This window comes from Pseudochaenichthys georgianus, chromosome 6 (assembly GCF_902827115.2).
Source record: "Pseudochaenichthys georgianus chromosome 6, fPseGeo1.2, whole genome shotgun sequence".
NCBI classification, from domain to species: domain Eukaryota; kingdom Metazoa; phylum Chordata; class Actinopteri; order Perciformes; family Channichthyidae; genus Pseudochaenichthys; species Pseudochaenichthys georgianus.
In genome coordinates this window covers 31,101,157-31,125,595 of record NC_047508.1, presented here as the reverse complement: position 1 = coordinate 31,125,595, position 24,439 = coordinate 31,101,157, and the positions used below count along the sequence as shown (strand labels likewise).

The 24,439-nt window shown below is 38.2% G+C and overlaps 4 protein-coding genes across 5 annotated transcripts in view; all 4 read left to right on the top strand.

Annotated features, from left to right (window-relative positions):
- The window catches only part of LOC117448492 (mucin-2-like), a gene marked incomplete at its 3' end in the record, with an annotated part of 37,067 nt that extends 32,681 nt beyond the window's left edge, over positions 1 to 4,386 (top strand). Inside the window, 2 exon segments of the mRNA XM_071203410.1 lie at positions 975 to 1,982; positions 2,513 to 4,386. Of these exon segments, the coding sequence (XP_071059511.1) occupies positions 975 to 1,982; positions 2,513 to 4,386 (2,882 nt within the window).
- A 17-nt stretch (positions 4,387 to 4,403) lies between these two features.
- Positions 4,404 to 5,786, top strand: LOC117448491 (mucin-5B-like; the record flags this gene model as incomplete). Its single annotated transcript, XM_034085803.2, has 1 exon — positions 4,404 to 5,786. A coding segment is annotated over one exon (1,383 nt), but the record flags the coding sequence as incomplete, so codon positions are not given.
- On the top strand, positions 5,784 to 12,237 carry LOC117447756 (intestinal mucin-like protein). Its single transcript, XM_034084637.2, has 13 exons — positions 5,784 to 6,992; positions 7,525 to 7,709; positions 8,047 to 8,215; positions 8,338 to 8,582; positions 8,695 to 8,878; positions 9,031 to 9,223; positions 9,321 to 9,499; positions 9,593 to 9,662; positions 10,272 to 10,411; positions 10,499 to 10,530; positions 10,616 to 10,781; positions 10,987 to 11,110; positions 11,509 to 12,237. The coding sequence occupies exons 1-13, from the start codon at positions 6,953 to 6,955 to the stop codon at positions 11,681 to 11,683; spliced, it is 1,902 nt and encodes a 633-aa protein (XP_033940528.1). The 5' UTR covers positions 5,784 to 6,952; the 3' UTR covers positions 11,684 to 12,237.
- Positions 12,238 to 13,848: 1,611 nt separating this feature from the next.
- On the top strand, positions 13,849 to 24,094 carry gtf2h1 (general transcription factor IIH, polypeptide 1). Of its 2 annotated transcripts, none has more exons than XM_034084648.1 (15): positions 13,849 to 14,002; positions 14,463 to 14,624; positions 14,715 to 14,907; positions 15,354 to 15,519; positions 15,625 to 15,718; positions 16,235 to 16,384; positions 16,518 to 16,597; positions 16,719 to 16,846; positions 16,927 to 17,014; positions 17,104 to 17,192; positions 17,579 to 17,696; positions 18,355 to 18,445; positions 22,636 to 22,751; positions 23,192 to 23,284; positions 23,368 to 24,094. In XM_034084648.1, the coding sequence occupies exons 2-15, from the start codon at positions 14,471 to 14,473 to the stop codon at positions 23,452 to 23,454; spliced, it is 1,647 nt and encodes a 548-aa protein (XP_033940539.1). In that variant the 5' UTR covers positions 13,849 to 14,002; positions 14,463 to 14,470; the 3' UTR covers positions 23,455 to 24,094. The 2 variants fall into 2 exon arrangements, with proteins under 2 accessions (XP_033940539.1, XP_033940540.1); XM_034084649.2 differs by having other exon boundaries at positions 13,849 to 14,059.
- The last annotated feature ends 345 nt before the right edge of the window (positions 24,095 to 24,439 follow it).

Genomic DNA, 24,439 nt, shown 5'->3' with positions numbered 1-24,439 from the left:
TTTCGCTATGATCATTCCTTTAATTGATCACAGAATAAAGTTTAATGAGAAAGGTAATTGTATGAATCTATTAAATCATAAGATTGTGATAATCCTTTAATAAATGTTTTTTTTTTACAGCTTGCAATTGTTACTATAACGGGCATATTTACAAGTATGGAGAGACTGTCTATGAGACACATGATGGAAATGGAACCTGTTTAAAGGCTGTTTGTGGAGAAAAAGGAGATATTATCAGAACCACAGAGACTTGCTCTACAACTGCACCATCCATAACATTTAATTTTACCAGTGGTAAGAGACTTTTGAGAGGAATAGGTGTTGAATAAAATATTTTGAACCTTTTAAAGTCAACCTTATGATTAAATCCAATTTGTTTTTGGCCATTACAGAAAAACCAAGAACAACCACACAACATCCTACCACAGCAACATCACAAATGTCTCCTCATTCAAGTATTACAACTGAGGCTGTGACAACGATTCAGACAATCTCTATGCCAACGGCTTCAACAAGGTCTAAAACAACAGTTCTATCATCATCAAGAACCATCTCCAAAGCTACCACTGTCACAGTAAAATCCAGCACAACATCAACATTCACAGAAAAACCTACCACAACCATTACAGTCACTGAAAATCCCAGCACTACTAGCTGTGACTATGATTGTAAGTGGTCTTATTGGAACAACAATAAATACCCTGACCCTTCCCAAGATAGTGGAGATTATGAACCAATTGAAAAAATTAAGGATCTAGATTTGAGTGTTTGCAGAAAACCTTTAGAAATAGAATGTAGAGCAAAACGTTATCCAAATTCAACGTTGGACGAATTACTTCAAAAAGTAACATGCAACCCAACAGATGGACTAATCTGTCATAACAAAGACCAAAGTCCACCTCCTCCTATATGTTTGGACTATGAAATACGAGTGAAGTGTTGTGTTTACAAGTGTTACACCACAACCCCCACAGAAAATCCCAGCCTTACTGCTGTTACATTCTATGAGAAACCTACCACTACTACCACCACCATCACAAAACCACCAACCACGATAACAGAAAATCCTACCACGATACCCACGGAAAAACCCACCACAACCACCAAAATCACAGAAAAACCAACCACAACCACTCAAGTTACCGAAAAACCCACCACAATACGCACAGAAAATCCCAGCACTAAAGCTACCATAACCACGGAAAAACCCACCACTACCACTACAGTCACTGAAAATCCCAGCACGACTAGCTGTGACTATGATTGTAAGTGGTCATATTGGAACAACAATAAATACCCTGACCCTTCCCAAGATAGTGGAGATTATGAACCAATTGAAAAAATTAAGGATCTAGATTTGAGTGTTTGCAGAAAACCTTTAGAAATAGAATGTAGAGCAAAACGTTATCCAAATTCAACGTTGGACGAATTACTTCAAAAAGTAATATGCAACCCAACAGATGGACTAATCTGTCATAACAAAGACCAAAGTCCACCTCCTCCTATATGTTTGGACTATGAAATACGAGTGAAGTGTTGTGTTTTCAAGTGTTACACCACAACCCCCACAGAAAATCCCAGCCTTACTGCTGTTACATTCTATGAGAAACCTACCACTACTACCACCACCATCACAAAACCACCAACCACGATAACAGAAAATCCTACCACGATACCCACGGAAAAACCCACCACAACCACCAAAATCACAGAAAAACCAACCACAACCACTCAAGTTACCGAAAAACCCACCACAATACGCACAGAAAATCCCAGCACTAAAGCTACCATAACCACGGAAAAACCCACCACTACAGTCACTGAAAATACCAGCACGACTAGCTGTGACTATGATTGTAAGTGGTCATATTGGAACAACAATAAATACCCTGACCCTTCCCAAGATAGTGGAGATTATGAACCAATTGAACAAATTAAGGATCTAGATTTGAGTGTTTGCAGAAAACCTTTAGAAATAGAATGTAGAGCAAAACGTTATCCAAATGTAACATTGGACGAATTACTTCAAAAAGTAACATGCAACCCAACAGATGGACTAATCTGTCATAACAAAGACCAAAGTCCACCTCCTCCTATATGTTTGGACTATGAAATACGAGTGAAGTGTTGTGTTTACAAGTGTTACACCACAACCCCCACAGAAAATCCCAGCCTTACTGCTGTAACATTCTATGAGAAACCTACCACTACTACCACCACCATCACAAAACCACCAACCACGATAACAGAAAATCCTACCACGATACCCACGGAAAAACCCACCACAACAACCCTGGAAGTTAGAACAAATACAGTTGCTAAAACAACGCCATTAACAGAACCTTTGATTGTGCACACAGCTACGACACCCACAGAAAATCCCAGCACTACTTCTGTTACATTCACGGAGAAACCTAGCACTACCACCACTATCACAAAAACACCAACCACGATAACAGAAAAACAGACCACGACATCCATAATCACAGTAAACCCACGACAACCTCTAAAGTTACCGAAAAACCCACCACAATACGCACAGAAAATCCCAGCACTAAAGCTACCATAACCACGGAAAAACCCACCACTACCACTACAGTCACTGAAAATCCCAGCACGACTAGCTGTGACTATGATTGTAAGTGGTCATATTGGAACAACAATAAATACCCTGACCCTTCCCAAGATAGTGGAGATTATGAACCAATTGAAAAAATTAAGGATCTAGATTTGAGTGTTTGCAGAAAACCTTTAGAAATAGAATGTAGAGCAAAACGTTATCCAAATTCAACGTTGGACGAATTACTTCAAAAAGTAATATGCAACCCAACAGATGGACTAATCTGTCATAACAAAGACCAAAGTCCACCTCCTCCTATATGTTTGGACTATGAAATACGAGTGAAGTGTTGTGTTTACAAGTGTTACACCACAACCCCCACAGACAATCCCAGCCTTACTGCTGTTACATTCTATGAGAAACCTACCACTACTACCACCACCATCACAAAACCACCAACCACGATAACAGAAAATCCTACCACGATACCCACGGAAAAACCCACCACAACCACCAAAATCACAGAAAAACCAACCACAACCACTCAAGTTACCGAAAAACCCACCACAATACGCACAGAAAATCCCAGCACTAAAGCTACCATAACCACGGAAAAACCCACCACTACCACTACAGTCACTGAAAATCCCAGCACGACTAGCTGTGACTATGATTGTAAGTGGTCATATTGGAACAACAATAAATACCCTGACCCTTCCCAAGATAGTGGAGATTATGAACCAATTGAACAAATTAAGGATCTAGATTTGAGTGTTTGCAGAAAACCTTTAGAAATAGAATGTAGAGCAAAACGTTATCCAAATTTAACATTGGACGAATTACTTCAAAAAGTAACATGCAACCCAACAGATGGACTAATCTGTCATAACAAAGACCAAAGTCCACCTCCTCCTATATGTTTGGACTATGAAATACGAGTGAAGTGTTGTGTTTACAAGTGTTACACCACAACCCCCACAGAAAATCCCAGCCTTACTGCTGTAACATTCTATGAGAAACCTACCACTACTACCACCACCATCACAAAACCACCAACCACGATAACAGAAAATCCTACCACGATACCCACGGAAAAACCCACCACAACAACCCTGGAAGTTAGAACAAATACAGTTGCTAAAACAACGCCATTAACAGAACCTTTGATTGTGCACACAGCTACGACACCCACAGAAAATCCCAGCACTACTTCTGTTACATTCACGGAGAAACCTAGCACTACCACCACTATCACAAAAACACCAACCACGATAACAGAAAAACAGACCACGACATCCATAATCACAGTAAAACCCACGACAACCTCTAAAGTTACCGAAAAACCCACCACAATACGCACAGAAATTCCCAGCACTAAAGCTACCATAACCACGGAAAAACCCACCACTACCACTACAGTCACTGAAAATCCCAGCACGACTAGCTGTGACTATGATTGTAAGTGGTCATATTGGAACAACAATAAATACCCTGACCCTTCCCAAGATAGTGGAGATTATGAACCAATTGAAAAAATTAAGGATCTAGATTTGAGTGTTTGCAGAAAACCTTTAGAAATAGAATGTAGAGCAAAACGTTATCCAAATTCAACGTTGGACGAATTACTTCAAAAAGTAATATGCAACCCAACAGATGGACTAATCTGTCATAACAAAGACCAAAGTCCACCTCCTCCTATATGTTTGGACTATGAAATACGAGTGAAGTGTTGTGTTTACAAGTGTTACACCACAACCCCCACAGACAATCCCAGCCTTACTGCTGTTACATTCTATGAGAAACCTACCACTACTACCACCACCATCACAAACCACCAACCACGATAACAGAAAATCCTACCACGATACCCACGGAAAAACCCACCACAACCACCAAAATCACAGAAAAACCAACCACAACCACTCAAGTTACCGAAAAACCCACCACAATACGCACAGAAAATCCCAGCACTAAAGCTACCATAACCACGGAAAAACCCACCACTACCACTACAGTCACTGAAAATCCCAGCACGACTAGCTGTGACTATGATTGTAAGTGGTCATATTGGAACAACAATAAATACCCTGACCCTTCCCAAGATAGTGGAGATTATGAACCAATTGAACAAATTAAGGATCTAGATTTGAGTGTTTGCAGAAAACCTTTAGAAATAGAATGTAGAGCAAAACGTTATCCAAATTTAACATTGGACGAATTACTTCAAAAAGTAACATGCAACCCAACAGATGGACTAATCTGTCATAACAAAGACCAAAGTCCACCTCCTCCTATATGTTTGGACTATGAAATACGAGTGAAGTGTTGTGTTTACAAGTGTTACACCACAACCCCCACAGAAAATCCCAGCCTTACTGCTGTAACATTCTATGAGAAACCTACCACTACTACCACCACCATCACAAAACCACCAACCACGATAACAGAAAATCCTACCACGATACCCACGGAAAAACCCACCACAACAACCCTGGAAGTTAGAACAAATACAGTTGCTAAAACAACGCCATTAACAGAACCTTTGATTGTGCACACAGCTACAACACCCACAGAAAATCCCAGCACTACTTCTGTTACATTCACGGAGAAACCTAGCACTACCACCACTATCACAAAAACACCAACCACGATAACAGAAAAACAGACCACGACATCCATAATCACAGTAAAACCCACGACAACCTCTAAAGTTACCGAAAAACCCACCACAATACGCACAGAAAATCCCAGCACTAAAGCTACCATAACCACGGAAAAACCCACCACTACCACTACAGTCACTGAAAATCCCAGCACGACTAGCTGTGACTATGATTGTAAGTGGTCATATTGGAACAACAATAAATACCCTGACCCTTCCCAAGATAGTGGAGATTATGAACCAATTGAAAAAATTAAGGATCTAGATTTGAGTGTTTGCAGAAAACCTTTAGAAATAGAATGTAGAGCAAAACGTTATCCAAATTCAACGTTGGACGAATTACTTCAAAAAGTAATATGCAACCCAACAGATGGACTAATCTGTCATAACAAAGACCAAAGTCCACCTCCTCCTATATGTTTGGACTATGAAATACGAGTGAAGTGTTGTGTTTACAAGTGTTACACCACAACCCCCACAGACAATCCCAGCCTTACTGCTGTTACATTCTATGAGAAACCTACCACTACTACCACCACCATCACAAACCACCAACCACGATAACAGAAAATCCTACCACGATACCCACGGAAAAACCCACCACAACCACCAAAATCACAGAAAAACCAACCACAACCACTCAAGTTACCGAAAAACCCACCACAATACGCACAGAAAATCCCAGCACTAAAGCTACCATAACCACGGAAAAACCCACCACTACCACTACAGTCACTGAAAATCCCAGCACGACTAGCTGTGACTATGATTGTAAGTGGTCATATTGGAACAACAATAAATACCCTGACCCTTCCCAAGATAGTGGAGATTATGAACCAATTGAACAAATTAAGGATCTAGATTTGAGTGTTTGCAGAAAACCTTTAGAAATAGAATGTAGAGCAAAACGTTATCCAAATTTAACATTGGACGAATTACTTCAAAAAGTAACATGCAACCCAACAGATGGACTAATCTGTCATAACAAAGACCAAAGTCCACCTCCTGCTATATGTTTGGACTATGAAATACGAGTGAAGTGTTGTGTTTACAAGTGTTACACCACAACCCCCACAGAAAATCCCAGCCTTACTGCTGTAACATTCTATGAGAAACCTACCACTACTACCACCACCATCACAAAACCACCAACCACGATAACAGAAAATCCTACCACGATACCCACGGAAAAACCCACCACAACAACCCTGGAAGTTAGAACAAATACAGTTGCTAAAACAACGCCATTAACAGAACCTTTGATTGTGCACACAGCTACGACACCCACAGAAAATCCCAGCACTACTTCTGTTACATTCACGGAGAAACCTAGCACTACCACCACTATCACAAAAACACCAACCACGATAACAGAAAAACAGACCACGACATCCATAATCACAGTAAAACCCACGACAACCTCTAAAGTTACCGAAAAACCCACCACAACCCCCACACAAAATCCCAGCCTTACTGCTGTTACATTCTATGAGAAACCTACCCCCACACCCACCGTCCAAAAGACACCCACTACAATAACAAAAAAAACAACCACAACAACCACATTCACAGAAAAAACAATCAAAACTACTGAGAAGGAACTAACTACTACTGAAACAACCACTAAGGAACCCACCACCCCTGTAAAAACCACAGAAAAGCCTACTTCAACAATAACTAAAACCCCAACACCTTCAACCCTTCAGTCTTCAACACCAGGCAGAACAACAATGTGTTTTTGCAAGTACATGGATCATCTATTTTCTCCTGGTAAGTAATTGGCTATTGCCATTCAAGTATTTCCTATTATTATTACCTTTTTTGTTGTGGTTACACTTAACTCCTTACATTTCAACTTGGTATTGCAAGAGGTTGTATCCTCTTTGCTTTGAGATTTAATATATTAATCCACAGTCTGAGTTGGACTGCATTCTTTTGGATATTGCACACAACTTGAAATGGTAAAATAGATGTGCGTACATATTACACATTCCAAACAACAGGCTTTTTTTATTTGTGAAAGATGATTTGTAACTTTGTTAATGCAGAATTGAATACAATTGGTTGGTCATGGTGCCTGCACACACAATCACCACAACTCTATTCATCTCTAACTCTATTTATCCAGGAACTATTTATGAAATTGTAGAATCAGTTTGCATCTGGTCACAGATCATGAAATGGACTTTTCAATAATCTATAAGAAACTTGAATTTGCTTGGTCTAGACTTAACAAAAGTCGGAAGACAATGTAACCCTGTCAATGTTTATCTAACTGCCCTATGGTTTCAATGTTATATAGGTAGCTTCATGTACAATAAGACTGATGAAGAAGGCTGGTGTTTCACTGCATATTGTGATTTGACATGCAATGTCGAGAAGCTTGCTAGACCATGTCACTACACTACTCCACCAACTCCTACCACCACTGTAACAAGCCCTGGGACTACAAAAGAAGACTGTTTGTATCTTGATCCACCTAGAAAGGTATTTTAATGTAGTTATATGTACAGATAGATATTTAACATATCTTCTTAAAATAAAAAATGTAAGTATGTACTAATCCCGAAATTTTTCCAGGGTCTCTTTTCTGAAAAACAATCATGGACACCTATAAATGTATTTAATACAACAGTAATTGAAGGGTTTCAATCCATTACTGGGGTTGATAATGACATCTGTGGGCTTTCTGTTTAATTTGATTATTTTGATCTTTGTAAACATATTTGCTTGTTGTATGGATGACGGGGGTATATGTTGTGCTTTGTACGTGCACCGCTATACTGGCCGTAGTTTACTAAAAGTACTACCTTGTTCGTTACAGGATGGTGACGTTTGGATTGGCCAATGCACCAGATCCACATGTGATGACGGAAAACTTTTAACAGAACATGTGCAATGTAAACATGTGACCAAGCCTAAATGTGAAAATGGTCAACCACCAGTGAAGGTTTATGATGAAAGAGGCTGCTGTTTCCACTATGAGTGCAGATGTAGGTTCAAATTATAAACCTGTTCCATCAAGCAGCATCTTAAAACTGCAACACAAACAAATATATATATATATGTTGGTTTTTATATAACAAATAATTGTATTTCAATCAAATTTTTGCAGGTATTTGCTCTGGCTGGGGAGATCCTCATTATATAACATTTGATGGCCAATATTACAGCTTCCAGAAAAACTGCACATATATCCTTGTCAAAGAGATCATTCCTCAACACAATTTAACAATTCTTATCAGCAATGTAAATTGTGATCCCTCTGGATCTGTGACCTGTCCTAAAGCTTTGATTGTGTATTACAAAGAGTATGAAGTTATTCTCACACAGGAGAGAGACCCAAAGACTGTGAACATGGTAAAGTTTGCCAGAACTGCCTAAACATATTTTACTTTTGAACTGTTTTAAATTATCTCCAATGATTATGATAATGAAAAATATTTCACTAACAATTTTTTCAATTGTTTAGGTGTACATCAATGGCAAGCGGGTATTGCCAACCTACTCTAATGAAGACTTTATCATAACAACTACATCAATTGAGCTACTTATGAAAATCCCGGAAATTGAAGCAGTTGTGATGTATAAAGGACTTTTATTCAGTGTTGACCTGCCATTTTCCATTTTCCACAACAACACCGAGGGACAGTGTGGTAAGATTGTAAATTGTAAATTGCTGATAAACATAGTAAACAGCAAACCAAACTGCAAGTTACATTCATAGATGAAGATATGATTACAGTGTTAGATATATTGTAAATATACCATTGTACTATCTGTCATGTTAATCATTTACTTTCACAAGGTACCTGTGACAATAACAAGAAAAACGACTGCAGATTACCAAATGGCAAAATTAATCCTGGATGCTCTCAGATGGGAGAGTGGAAAGTACCAGATAAGAAAAAGCCCTATTGTGAGAATCCATCCCCAGGACCAAACACAACAATAGAATGCAACAAAACTGATAATCCTATTTGTGAAATTCTGAATAGCAAGTAAGAGTTTACACCAAAGAAAATAACAACAGATAAGTACAATTGATTCTTTAATATCACTCTGAATAATCAACTTTCTTGTGATTTCTGCATTAAGGGTGTTTGAGAAATGCCACAAAATAATCTCATCAGAACCATTTCATGAGGGTTGTAATTATGATGCTTGCATAACAAACAGCACAGTAGTTGCTTGTTCCAGTTTGGAGTCGTATGCTGCGATGTGTGCTAGAGAATCTGTATACCTATCATGGAGGGAAGCTACAAATGGACAGTGTGGTAGGGTTTCATTTTACTAACATTGTTATATTTAGACATCCAAATGACACGTTTCATCATTTAAAAATCATAATTTATTTTCTGTGGTTTTAGAATTCAAGTGTCCAGGGAATAAGGTCTACCAGCCTTATGGTCCAACCTTTGAACCTACTTGCAATGCAAGGTAATTGCTCAGTTATTTTATCAACATCATGAATCAAATAATGTCAGCAGCTTGTAATGTAACAATTATTTGGGCTAAACCATATGTTAACATCAGTATGCTTACATGCTCACAATAGCAATGCAAACATGCTGATGCAAAGCAGTAATGTTTTAGCACGCTACCATATGTTCATTTGCATTAAACACAAATTAAAGCTCACTCTGATGACACTGTAATTTGTTATACACTTGAATATTTGACGAATTAAACTGATTTGATGATGGCACTATAGATGATAGTACAATCGATCCTGATGCACTCAATGTCACTGCATTCTACGTAATAGTTTTGAGACAATTCATTCAAACCACAAACGGTGGCATTAGAGGAAAATTCAGGGGATCACCAAAGTCATTAGGAATCTTCCTAAGGGGCACATGAATGTCTATACAAAATCTCCTGGCAATCAATCAAATAGTTGTTGAAATGTTTCACTGTTGCCCAATGTAGCAAAGCGACACTGCTATCTCTACAGTTTGCACTGCGTTACACAAATACCTTCTTAATTAATTTCTGAAATGATCATGTTTTTTTGTTTTTTTCACCATCAATTTCTTCTTACTTTAGATACAATAAGATGTATACACAAAAATGCGAAGGACAAGATGACAAACGGGACCATTCTTGTAATGACATGATGGAGGGATGTTTCTGCCCAGAGGGGATGACTCTGTTCAGTTCGACCTCTGACATCTGTGTCTCCGCCTGTAAGAGCACTGTCTGTTGTCAAGAGCATTACATTACTTTCTGTTTGAATTAATGTTCAGGTAAACTGATTATCTTTATTGTTTAAGGTTGCACTGGACCAGATGGCCAACCTAAACAGGTGAATGCAACAATAAGTGACAGATTATCATTATTAACACAGAGTATGTATCACTTTTACAACACTAACTTCATCTATCAAACAGATTGGTGACAATTGGCTGAGTGGCTGTCTGCAGTGTTCTTGTGATAAGGACACTATGAGTGTTCAGTGTAAGCCGCGCACATGTACCATTCAAAATGCAACAGTCTGCGAGGAAGGCGAGGAGTTGGTGAACCGCATGGTCGGCTGCTGTGCCGAGCAGACCTGTGGTAAATGATTCATAAAAAAACATCTGTTGTTTTGTGTATGATCTTTACATTATTAAGTGGGAACTCCATTTTTCCCACACATATCAGTTATCTCATTATTCATGTCATATGTTTCTCTTCTGTATAAAAACTTTCTTTAGCCAGAGAAAATAGACTCACAGTCCGGGTTCAGTAGGTGAAAAACATGTTTATCTGTCATTTTCAGTTACTACTCGTCCCAACTGTGCAATGATCAGGAACACCACATATCTGCAGAAGAAAGACTGCAAGTCGGTGGTACCAGTGGAAATCACCGCCTGTGCCGGATCCTGTGGAGAGTCCTCGTCAATGTGAGATTCAAAACTAAATGACCTGAGAGTTAATCAGTACAACATACTTACTAAATCACTAAATCAAGTTTTTAAGAATCAAGATTTTTTATTTGTCACATAAATACAAGTATGTGATGTGAAATGTTGTACTCAACTCCCAGGAGTGCACAACAAGTACAATAAAATAAAATATGATAATTCAACAAAATACCACTTAAAAAGTGATGTAGAATATGACAAATAGCAAGCGTATACACAATGGTAAAAATTGTTAAATTATAAAAGTGAGGTTAACAGTGCAGAAAAGGTGACACACAGTATATAGAGGGCAGTATTACAAGCTATTGACCTTTTTTTGTTTACATTGAACAGCAGGTTCCTGACACTGATTCTGTCTGAAACATCTTCATTTTCAGGTATTCTGCAGAAAGCAACCGCTTGATGCATTCATGCACGTGCTGTCAAGAAATGTCCACCAGCAAGAAGAAGGTGGAGATGACCTGCGCTAATGGCCAAAAAGAAATGCACACCTACATTTCAGTTGAAAAGTGTGGTTGCAATATCACTGAATGTAAAGATATGAAAGGCTAATGTAAACATTTTGCTAGACAACATCGACAACTAAGCTCAGCAAGTTGAAGGGCAAATCTAACTTATATACTTTTATGAACTTCAAACAATTCCTCTCCAAAAACGACCAGAGTCAAGACTCAATGCGTAAAGACACACCTCTTTGTACTTTGCAGTCCCAAGTAAGAGCAAATAATAGTAGAAAGACATGTTCTATTTTCACTCTGAAAATGCTCGTCATCACTTCGTTATTATTATCAGGCACGCAGGTCCCCAAAGTGCCTCGTGATGACGGCACATATTTGTGTCCTGGTGTCTCTTGTAGCTTTTGAAGAGGTTGTTGCATTATACAAATTGTTCCATTTGGTGTTTCCTTCATAGGGTGTTCTTCTTTTTTTACTTTAAATGACCTCAGAGTTAACAGTAGTTGAGTAATTATTTCTAACAGCAACGGCAAAGATCTTATAACCCTTAAATGATCTTATCACCCATTAAACTACTGTATAATGAAAAGAGTGTGAAGAATGTCAACATTCTTTATCCAATATCTGATGTGTCAAACTTCTGCAAACTGAATGCTGTCAGTGTCATTAAAACTCATCATCATAAGGTCTTGTTTTTTTTGTGGTTCTTTTAGCTATTTTTGGTGTAGATTTGTCTTAAAGTGCTTTATTAGATTAGATTAGATTCAATTTGATTCTCATTGCACAAACTACAAGTACTATTTAGTACTATTAACCATAAATGCAAAAGAAGCAGTAAAGTCAGAGTGATGTCTAGTATAATAAATATAGACATCGGTCAGATATAGACATACCTAACTATTTACACTTTGAACAGTACAAGGAGGTAGAAACATTACACACAGCAGTACATAAATGTAATACACTATAGATCAGGTATGAACATAGACAGTATAATACACTATAGACAGAATTATTAGGAATAACATGTGTTTCAATGGTGCATTTTGGTACTGGGAAGAGTCTTTCCATTTCAATAGAAATATGTTGCTTTTAGCTATAGCAGTGAACCATAATTTATAATGTAAGGTATATTATTGTATACGTCATTTAATACATAATAATCTTTATTATTTGATATTTAGACATATACAGTTGGTCACCTAAACACACAAATCAAATATGTGTTATGCCTCCACGGCGGCAACTTCAATTACTTTGCAGATTCAGATTTATTTATAACATAGTTCAAACATTAAAGTGATGTTAGCTTGAACTCATTTGTAAATATAAAAAGCATTATTCTGAAAAGGGATATAGCAGCATAATAAGTCTTTCTACTTTTGGCACTTTAAATATATTTGTGATGAATACTTTTGTACTTTTACCTATAGGTGAATATGTACTACCCTTTTAAAAGATCTGAGTATTCTTTTCGCCACTGATATTACTAAATATCACTATTTCTAACACCGGGCGGATGTTAAGCTCATCTCAAAGATCTGAGTAAGACTGTACGTGTCCTACTTAATTATTATCTATACTTTTGTGTCTATTTGATAAAGTAAATAATCAAAGGAATTTGTAAACTATAGTTAGAAATAAAAAGTATGTATAAAAATAAAAACAATGTATCAATATACAATTAAGAAATGCAAAGTCAATACAGTAGGACCTTTTTTATTTATATTACAACGGAGTAGAAATAAAGATGACATGCGTATCAATATGTCATGCATATTATATTAACCAAATCATTATGTGACAAATTAAAATCAAATGTGCCATTTAAAAAAGTTAAATATACTCATAAATAAAATTTATATTCTAATAGTAGAGGATAGAGACATTTTTACATACCACAAAGGTGATAGTTTGGACATGAATTTAGTTATTTTTTGTACAGTTAATTTTATTTTTAGGGAAATGTAATATTCATAAAAAGAGGTTCAAGAGTATTGACCATAAAACCTAATTAAATGTAAAAATGTAAACAATATAGTATGTATACTATATATATATAGTATAGTATACCTATTTTTCTTTTTTCCACTCATTTATTTTATGTAATTTTGTATTACGTTATATGTCTACCCCTGATATATAATATGTCTTTTGAATAAATAAAGGGAAACAATATAGGTGTTAAGCGGGCTCCGGCTGGAACGGATCCCTTATAGCGTTATCCAGCCGGACTCTTTTCAGTGTAACACACCGCCTGGCAGTCATGTCGACGCTGAAGTCAGGACGCTCACTGTTATAGTCAAATACTGTTAGAAATAACTAAATGTGTAATTTTTATACCAAGTAATACATTAGTTTGGATTATGTGTTGAGGAAAAGTGAGGTATCTATCGCTGTATCGACTTATTTTGAGGTAAAATAAGTTTATTACTGACTTCACCCTCAGGCTTTTCTCTTCTTGATTATTAAGGTTAGCTAACGTAACACCGCTTAGCTATGATGTGATAAATAATACAATAAAACCCAACCATTGCTTGCTTGTGTTGCCGAGCAGAGGATAAAAGCATTACAGGAAGCATGACATTTATTTGGGACATGTCGTGAAATACGCTAAGAAGTTGATGCTTATACAAAGTAGTTCATATAACGTTATGATCTCTTTACCGTTAATGTTGCTAATGTTACATTTGTGACTGCAGGTCCCATATCGACTAGTGCACTGTCTTTATGATGCCCTGTTCATCTTTACATCTGTGAGATTATTTTTGAAATCATGAAGGATATCCTTGTTAATGTATTGTTGTATTTTACACATGTCTTATTCAGTGTTAGTTTGTTTTATTATGTTATATAAAATCAATGCCTTTTTTCAGTTTGAGCCATGGCATCCCTATCAGAGGAGGTGCTGCTGGTGCTGAAAAAGGTTCGCCAGAGGAAGCAGGATGGCACACTTTATCTGATGGCTGAGCGTATAGCCTGGGGTCCAGAGGGCAAGGACCGCTTCTCAGTCAGCCACTTATATGCAGATATTCGCTGTGAGTAATCGATACCATCCAATTAGAAAGATGTGCCAAAAAAAGTGGTGGTGATGTTCTAAAGCTGCACTTTATTTGTTTTCTGCACAGGTCAGAAAATCAGCCCGGACGGTAAATCCAAAATTCAGCTGCAGCTGGTGCTTCACACCGGCGACAGTACCGCATTCCACTTTTCCAATGACAGCACTGCACTCAAAGACAGAGACGCTGCCAAGGAGCTGCTGCAGCAGCTGCTGCCCAAGTTCAAGAAGAAAGCCAACAAGGAACTGGAGGAGAAAAACAGGTGAGACCCAGGTGTTCTCACAAGATTCACTTAAAGGATATATCTGGTAATATCTATGTTTTCTTATTGGGATCAAATTGCATTATAAGATGAAAACTAACCATACAAGACTCCTTTTAACAAGTGTTGTGTGACCAGAGAGCTCACTTCTATCAAAAAACTATTAAAAACACACCAATGAGCCACACTGTTGCACTGGGTGACATTTTTCCACAAAGTAACTATTTTGGAACCTGTTTCTTCTAAAGATTAACATGGTCCGTATGAACAAATGAGCTTGGGTCTGAGGGTCCCAAACAGGGTCCGGATGTCCCTCTATGAGTATGGGAGTTCACTGTTGACTTTGGGGACAGTCTGTGTGACCAAATCGTCTCCAGTCTACTATTAAGATTTGTATGCAATCTTTCAAATAATATATTACATTCTTTAAATGTTTTTTCCTGTAGGATGCTTCAGGAAGATCCTGTGCTTTTCCAGTTGTATAAAGATCTGGTGGTGAGCCAGGTGATCAGTACAGATGAGTTCTGGGCCAACCGGCTAGGAGACACGAACAACTCGGACTCCTCTTTATCCAACAACAAACAGGAAGTTGGTATATCTGGAGCTTTTTTGGTGAGTACATCAAGTCTGGTCAAAATAAGACCTTGCATTTTGAATCTTACTCAAACATTGTGACCTTCATCATCATAATTGTAAAGTATGTTTTGTACATTACAGGCTGACATTAGACCTCAGACTGATGGCTGCAATGGCTTGAGATATAATTTGACTGCTGACATTATTGAATCTATCTTCAGAACATACCCTGCAGGTAAATCATCTCAACTTTAGAGTTAGTTGACTGCTTTCATTCATGGCTTCTACCAGCTCATATATAAGGGACTGATATTTAAGGTATATTTCACCCCCAAAATGATCATTTGTATATCAATGACTCATCCATGTTAAAATCTCACGCCTGCACAGGTGCGTTACTATATTGTGTGAGGACTCGAGTGGACTGTGGGAAAGTGGTTTAGATTGTAGGGGTTTAGCACAAATGCTTGTGTTTTGGAAATAGTGAGCATACGACTGGATAAATGAGACTTGAAATATTCTGCATTAGTTCTGAGAGAAATATTTTTGACCTGCCCCAGTGTACTTCTATTCATCCAGAAGTTTCCTTTTCTTCTTGTGTCATCATTGAGGCATGCCAGAAAATGGGTTCAGGAGCCGATAAACAAATGCTCATTTCAGCTGTGAAGTGTTCCTGTAAATATGCAGCTTGTGTGCCTAGGCACTGCAACTGGACTAAATATTTTAATATGTATTTGCGTTGTACTTGCAGTGAAGCAGAAGTATAATGAAAATGTGCCTCACGAGCTGACGGAGAAGGAGTTCTGGACCCGCTTTTTCCAGTCCCATTATTTTCACAGAGACCGCATCAACACAGGAACACAGGACATATTCTCAGAGTGTGGCAAGCAGGATGAAATAGGTAGGAGTTTTAAAGTGTTTACAGGTGCAAATCTAAACATAAATGCAAGTATTCTCTACAGATGTCAGTATATGTTTTACCTAAACACTTGCAAAACAGCTATGCTACACATCTGTTCTTATGCCTCATACAGGGTTAAAGTCCATGGTGGTTCAAGGAGTGAAGAATCCTTTAGTGGACCTCCTGTCGTTAGAAGATAAAACATTAGATGAGGTGACGTATTATGATTCGCCAATCACAGCCACATCATACTACTCTGAAATAATTTGCTTTTATAGCTTTCTTTTCTTCCTTCCTCCCTTGACCTGAAGATTTGGTATTTTCTGTGACACAGGGTTACGGAGTTTGCACAACAATGCCCTCAACTTCCAACAGGACGGTGAAGGACAGCAGCAACTCTGCCATTATAAAGCGGTTCAACCATCACAGTGCCATGGTGCTGGCAGCAGGCTTAGGCAAGGGGTGAGGAAACTACTTCTTTATTTGATTTAAACTTTTCTCATTCTTATTAATTATTTGCTAACGGTTTCATATTTTTAAAGGGAAACAGCAGGTGACCCAGCTAGTGAGACGAGCTGCACAGACGGAAACTCAAGGGACTCTGACCTCTTCCAGCCTCCTGTAAAGAAGGTGATGCCTCTGCAGCTGTAACAGAGGTTTTTATCTAAATATGAATATTGTAACAGCCTGTCACTTTTTCTGTTGGCAAACTTTCTTAGGTTAAATTGCAGGAGGCCATAGAATATGAAGATCTTAAAAAGGAAAAGAAGCCAAAAACAATTGCATTAAACCTCAAAAAGTCTGACAGGTAAAGTCTGCCCACCTTTTATTTTTATTTGTTATTAATATTGTTTGATTACACAATAACAGGTGGGGGGGAGTTTCAAACTCTTTGACAAATATGTCACTATCAGTAGTACTAATTATTCCATTTATAAAACTTAAGTTTAGAAAAGTATGTTTTTTTTCTGAATATATGTTGTGTTTTCACTAAAGAATTTACTTAAAAAATCCAAGTTTTCCAGTTATTCCTTTTCTTACAACTGGGATGATAAACAAGGATTATTTGTGTTAGCTCTAGGAAAGCCTCTAAACTTTATTTATTAACTTAAATAACAGGGGTTATATTATTGCTTGATTTAATGTTGAATTGTTATAATATAATGTTTCTCGCTCCCTCTCTGTATTCTTAAGGTATGCTCACGGTCCTGTGCCACTTCAGTCCCAACACTATTCGACAAGCCAGGATATCATCAACTCTCTCAACTACATCCGGCATGAGATGGTCAATTATAAACCCAACCTCACTCAGGTGTGTTAACACTATTTCCACTTACTCACCAGCTCAGAGCCTCTGTTGTGATTCAACACTCATCGACCTTTGGACAAAGATTAATCATCATGTTTATAGTTTGATCCGTTCAGATCAGAAGTCCAATTACATAACACATTCTGAGTTTAAGAAGAGAGCCTTGTCAATACTGACAAAAACCTTGCAGACCTCAAGTCAAGCATTGGTGTGTTTCTGTGTATGTTTTACCGATGTATATTCACATACTGAAAGAAAACAGCTTCCAAAACACTAAAATAGATACAAATTGTAAACTACATTTGAAGTGGTAGTTCCTAAATGAAATGTATCTAAATATTGTTTATTTCTAGGTACAAGTCTAGTCCTTATATGTAACGTGCACAATATGTAAAATAAACGATTAAATATGTATTTGAATGTATTCTTAGTCAAGTTGGAATATTTCAATTGTGACAAGTAATTGTCCTTAAAAATGTAACGAATATTATGATAACGCTTTTATTCAAATAAAAAAGGTAATTTTAGGAACATGAACTCCTGATTGGGTTCCAATATTTCCAAGTGTTTTCAGAAATAATTCAGTTTTTTTCCTGAACAGACAGGGATATGTAACTTTAAGTGATGCCTTTAAAGTGTTTAACACTGATACTTTCTGCAGGTGTTGTGCAGCACAACGGCTAGTTCTGCCATTGCTGCACTTTCTCCAGGTGGCGTGCTCATGCAGGCAGCAACACAGCAGGCCATCAATCGTAAGTGTGTTGTACGATAACAGTACATTATAACTATTTATTGTGAAAGTTGTAGCACATGTGTCAGGTAGCTTCAATAAGCCTTCAACGCATCTGCAGAGATAAAGGGAGGGATTTAAATACAGTGGGGCAAAAAAGTATTTAGTCAGCCACCAATTATGCAAGTTCTCCCACTTAAAAAGATGAGAGGCCTGTAATTTTCATCCTAGGTATACCTCAACTATGAGAGACAAAATGAGGGGGAAAAAATCCAGAAAATCACATTGTCTGATTTTTAAAGAATTTATTTGCAAATTATGGTGGAAAATAAGTATTTAGTCAATAACAAAAGTTCATCTCAAGACTTTGTTATATACCCTTTGTTGGCAATGACAGAGGTCAAACGTTTTCTGTAAGTCTTCACACACTGTTGCTGGTATCTTCTCTAGGGCAGTGATGTTTTGGGGCTGTCGCTGGGCAACACGGACTTTCAACTCCCTCCAAAGATTTTCTATGGGGTTGAGATCTGGAGACTGGCTAGGCCACTCCAGGACCTTGAAATGCTTCTTACGAAGCCACTCCTAAGTTGCCCGGGCGGTGTGTTTGGGATCATTGTCATGCTGAAAGACCCAGCCACGTTTCATCTTCAATGCCCTTGCTGATGGAAGGAGGTTGTCACTCAAAATCTCACAATACATGGCCCCATTCATTCATTCTTTCCTTTACACCAGGGGTTCTCAAAGTTGTGATGAGTGAGGGCCAATTTAGGTACCCAATATTGGATTGAGGGCCGCCCAAGAAAAAACGGAACACAAAATAATTCCAAAACAAATCCTTTCTTTATTGTACTAACCAATTACCGCAACTCGCGAGATGCCTAGTTGCCATGCAACCAGTAGTCTAGCAAACTTTCCACAAGCTATCATTCATAATTTAGGAATGACAACCCAGGGGGCGCCGTTTTACCATTCTTAACCCTCTGGAGTCTAAGGGTATTTTCTCGATTTTTAGATGTTTTCTTAAATCACCTTTTAAATGTATTTCTTCTAACATGGCACCTCATATGTTACATATCAAAATGTTCAGGACAATCTCTGGTCTTGCTATATATGCATATTGCTCACCTTAGAGCACTGTTTGATGAGATAAGTAGCTCAAAAGCTTAAAATGTGAAATCCGATTTTTGGAAAATCTTCAAAACTCTTGTGAAAACACAAATGTACTCATGTGATCGAATTGTTTTGGTGTTTTAGATTTGGTTACCAAAGTCCTAGGATCACAAAAGCAGTGAAATATTTGAATTACACTGTATATAAATGTGTTATTCATGTCTAAAATGAAAAACATTAAATTCAAATTTTGAGTATAATAGGTGTTTATCACTCTACTTTCACCACAGCAGGGACTGAGATACATTAGGACTGAATAATGACTTCATATTACATACCAAGGTTCATGTGATGTGTACAAATACAAATTGAGCATTCAACCTTTTTTTTCAACCAACAATTTATTAATTTATAAATATGTTTTTTTCAACCAACTATTTATATAAATATAAGAAACTGGAAAATCTCACTATTTACAATATTGAACATCAGAACTTTCAACCAACTATTCATTATAAATGTCAAGACAGTGTCAAGGTCTTTGTCTGTCTTCCAAGACAGTGGGTCTGGCTGCTGTGTAGGTGGGGGTGATGGTGCATGGGCTGCTGTGTAGGTGGGGTGTACAAGTGCTATACGAGACCTCCACGAGACCTCCTTGCTGGCTGGGTTGAAGGTGATGGCTGTGGTGGAGCCTTTGTGCTGAGGTGTATCTTGACCTGGTGGCAGCCGCAGATGGAGGTGGAGGCAGCTGTAGTGATGCTGGTCTGCTGGTCCTTGGTGGTGATGGCTCTAGTGAAGGCCCTTGAGCCACAGTAGATCTTGACCTGGGGGCCGGCACAGATGGATGTTGTGGCTGCTGGATAAACGCCACCTGTGTAGGACAATAATTACAACTCATTTCATTGAAATAAAGTTCAAGTAAAATGTTGTTCAAGCACAAATAACAATGCACACATAAAAATAAAGTTTGGGAGGTTGCAGAAGGAGTCTCTCTCGATCTCTCTCTCTCTCTCTCTCTCTCTCTCTCTCTCTCACACACACACACACACACACACACACACACACACACAGATATTTCCAGTTACTTTACATTCAGTATAAAATCACAGACACACATATACATAGGCTACATCTGATTACAAAGTCTCATCTGTACAGGACGGTAAAATAATAACAGGCACACATATAAATAAATCTATGACAAAGTCTCATCTGTACAGAACAGTATGATACAATAATCGATGGCAAAAACATGTCACTGTAAATGTCTCCGTTGTGGGACGAATAAATTATTAATTTAATCATCTACACATGTAATCTCACTTTTACACACCAAAATAACGTCTATTTTGTCCCAATAAAAAGTTCATGACTATCGATAAAAAATATATATCAATAAACCTATTGTTCATTTTCGCGGTATTCCCCACACATTGCCAGTACACTATTACTGTAATATTTACACTTACCCATGTCCAAATGGATCCTTGTTGTTGTCTTTGTGTTCTTCTTCTTCAGAAGAGTCAAAGACTTCAGGTTCTGAGGCTCTATCTTCACTGCTGCTAGCGAAAAAAATCTCTAGCGAAGTCGGCAACTGTAAAGTTTTTTTTAGCCATTTTCTCTGTCTCTCTCTCTCTCTCCTCACAGACGTAAACTGATGGGAGACACGTGGTTTATGTTTTTTTTTACTTGGTGGGTAGGTCCTTAGTGATTTTTCTATGTCCATTGGTCATTTCAGACCATGATGGCTGCCGGCCGAGATTTCCTTGACGGACACACAAATCCACCAATCCCACACAGTGTAAAGTCAAGCTGCTTTGAGCGGCCATATTGGCTGCTGTGCCCTGGTTACAGTCTCACAGGAGATACCTCTGGAAAGCTACTTATTCTAATTCTTACTAGATACAACCATGGAGGTTTAAAATATAACGCATGCATTTCAGCGTGTTACATTAACTATCTTGGGCCGCCAGAAACATTTCCGAGGGCCGCCATTGGCCCGTGGGCCGCACTTTGAGAACCCCTGCTTTACACGGATCAGTCGTCCTGGTCCCTTTGCAGAAAAACAGCCCCAAAGCATGATGTTTCCACCCCCATGTTTCACAGTAGGTATGGTGTTCTTTGGATGCAACTCAGCATTCTTTCTCCTCCAAACACGTCTAGTTGAGTTTTTACCAAAAAGTTCTATTTTGGTTTCATCTGACCATATGACATTCTCCCAATCCTCTTCTGGATCATCTAAATGCTCTCTAGCAAACTTCAGACGGGCCTGGACATGTACTGGCTTAAGCAGGGGGACACGTCTGGCACTGCAGGATTTGAGTCCCTGGCGGCGTAGTGTGTTACTGATGGTAGCCTTTGTTACTTTGGTCCCAGCTCTCTGCAGGTCATTGACTAGGTACCCCCGTGGGTTCTGGGATTTTTGCTTACCGTTCTTGTGATCATTTTGACCCCACGGGGTGAGATCTTGCGTGGAGCCCCAGATCGAGGGAGATTATCAGTGGTCTTGTATGTCTTCCATTTTTTTATAATTGCTCCCACAGTTGATTTCTTCACACCAAGCTGCTTACCTATTGCAGATTCAGTCTTCCCAGCCTGGTGCAGGTCTACCATTTTGTTTCTTGTGTCCTTTGACAGCTCTTTGGTCTTGGCCATAGTGGAGTTTGGAGTGTGACTGTTTGAGGTCGTGGACAGGTGTCTTTTATACTGATAACGAGTTCAAACAAGTGCCATTAATACAGTTAACGAGTGGAGGACAGAGGAGGCTCTTAAAGAAGAAGTTACAGGTCTGTGAGAGCCAGAAATCTTGTTTGTTTGTAGGTGACCAAATACTTTCCTGGATTCTTTCCCCCCATTCTGTCTTTCATAGTTGAAATGTACCTAGGATGAAAATTACATATTTTTAAGTGGGAGAACTTGCACAATTGGTGGCTGACTAAATACTTTTTTGCCCCACTGTATCTGTGTTTCAGGATGGTTCTTTGATTATCCATAGATTTGTCTATACTGCTGACACCTGAATCCATCCTGACAAACGTTTATTTTAAGCTTGGAGTACTTGGTTTTGTCTTCTCATTTACATCTTTGTCATTTATTTTTCAGAGATGGTACCCACTGATGTTCAAGGAGAGCTGAAGCATCTGTATGCAGCTGCTGGAGAGTTGCTGAGACACTTCTGGTCCTGTTTTCCTGTAAACACACAGTTTTTAGAGGAAAAGGTGACTAATAATAATAATAACTTTAAGGAAGTATGAAAAAATGGTGGGGGAGAAACATTACATCTGTTCGTAAAATCAAAGTGTTATACAGTTTTGTGCATGGAGTGAAAGTGCATATAAATAAGTATATGCATTGCTTCACGGTTTAAAAAAAATACACTTGCCCATAACAGTGAAGCCATATAATGCTAATGAATGTATTCTACTCCTTAAACTTATTCATGTTTCAAGCTTTCTGACAATATCCTTCATGTCATGTATATATATATACTTATTATAATGGTATTTATAGACATTTGTTTTTACTTGGACATTTTACATCACACTCCTACATGAAGGTTTTGCTTTTTCGGCTCTGTTAATTTGTCTGTCCGCGAGCAAACAGAAAATTAGTTTCTTTCCTTCAGATTTGTTCTCATCATGTCTCGCTCTTTATATAGGTGACAAAAATGAAGTCAAACCTGGAGAGATTTCAGGTGTCCAAGCTTTGTCCTTTTCAGGAGAAGGTTCAGCGTCAGTACTTAAGTGCAAATGTAAGTCTCTAAACTATTAATGATAACACAATGTCTTATATACCGGGTGACACTTGTATTAAATGGCTTTGACGTCCCCACAGCTCACAGGACATTTGGAGCAGATGTTGCAGACAGCCTATAGCAAGTTCCACGTCTGGCAAACCCGTCGCATGCTGAGGAAAACCTGAGGTCTGATGATTTGTCAAAGAGAGGACATTAAAGACATTATAGAATATGGACAAATGACGAGGAAGGTTCTCGCGACTGCTGCGAAGACCGCAGATCACAACCTGATTGGACGAGATCCACAGGGGCTACATGAGGATATACATGGATGCTGCTACATCCCAGACAGTTCTTCGGAGACTAACTGCCGCTCTGTCACAAATGACTGTAATTAGTTTCTTTCTCTTTTTTTTGTTCTCTCAATGGTTGAGAGATTGGTGCCGGTATCGGTTAAATGGGACTTTAGTAGTGGTGTAATGTGACCAAATTTCAAATGGAGAATCGTAAAGGAACTCAGGACGACAGGCTGATGTGTGAAGTGCAAGCAGATGACTGTCAACATGAGTTTCATCTGTGCACAGAGCAGAGAAAGAGACAAACAAGGAGCAAATCTGAGCACTGGTTTAACTTGTGGAACAAAGTTCCAGATAATCTGAAGTGAGTATAGCAATAATGTGATGACATTTCACACTGGGTGCATTAGTGTGTGTGCTTGTTTGTGGCTCTAATCACATTGTCACTGGTTTGAAATGTCTGCACCTTGTCTGCACTGAAGACGAAAATGTCACTGAAATAAAGTGAGAATGTGATCATTCGACTGTCTTTTGAAACTACAGTATTTCATTTATCAGAGTCTGCCTCAGTTATTTTCTAAACTACAGAAGAGATAGAGGTTTATTTTTCTAAATGTGTAGCTTTAGCTGCTTTTAGAGAGTATGGAGATTGTTTCATTGTGACCAGTGGTGGAAAGTAACTCAGTACATTTTTTTTGACATTTGTACTTGAGTATTTCCATTCAATGTTTTACTCTAGATTTATTTGAACACTCACGGTTAGTAGTTACTTTGTACATCAAAAACACAAATATGCTGATATGGTATAAAGCAACGGGACATTGTGCATAAGGAGATCTTTTTAAGATTAATGGATTTGTATGCATGGTCCTTG

Excerpts from the sequence above, each read along its gene's own strand:
- LOC117447756 (XM_034084637.2), top strand. The coding sequence starts at position 6,953 with ATGTGTTTTTGCAAGTACATGGATCATCTATTTTCTCCTG. Across the intron at positions 6,993-7,524 it reads GGATCATCTATTTTCTCCTG|GTAGCTTCATGTACAATAAG; the intron begins GTAAGTAATTGG and ends AATGTTATATAG. Across the intron at positions 7,710-8,046 it reads ATCTTGATCCACCTAGAAAG|GATGGTGACGTTTGGATTGG; the intron begins GTATTTTAATGT and ends TGTTCGTTACAG.
- gtf2h1 (XM_034084648.1), top strand. The coding sequence starts at position 14,471 with ATGGCATCCCTATCAGAGGAGGTGCTGCTGGTGCTGAAAAAGGTTCGC. Across the intron at positions 16,598-16,718 it reads AAGATAAAACATTAGATGAG|GGTTACGGAGTTTGCACAAC; the intron begins GTGACGTATTAT and ends TCTGTGACACAG. Across the intron at positions 16,847-16,926 it reads GCAGCAGGCTTAGGCAAGGG|GGAAACAGCAGGTGACCCAG; the intron begins GTGAGGAAACTA and ends ATATTTTTAAAG.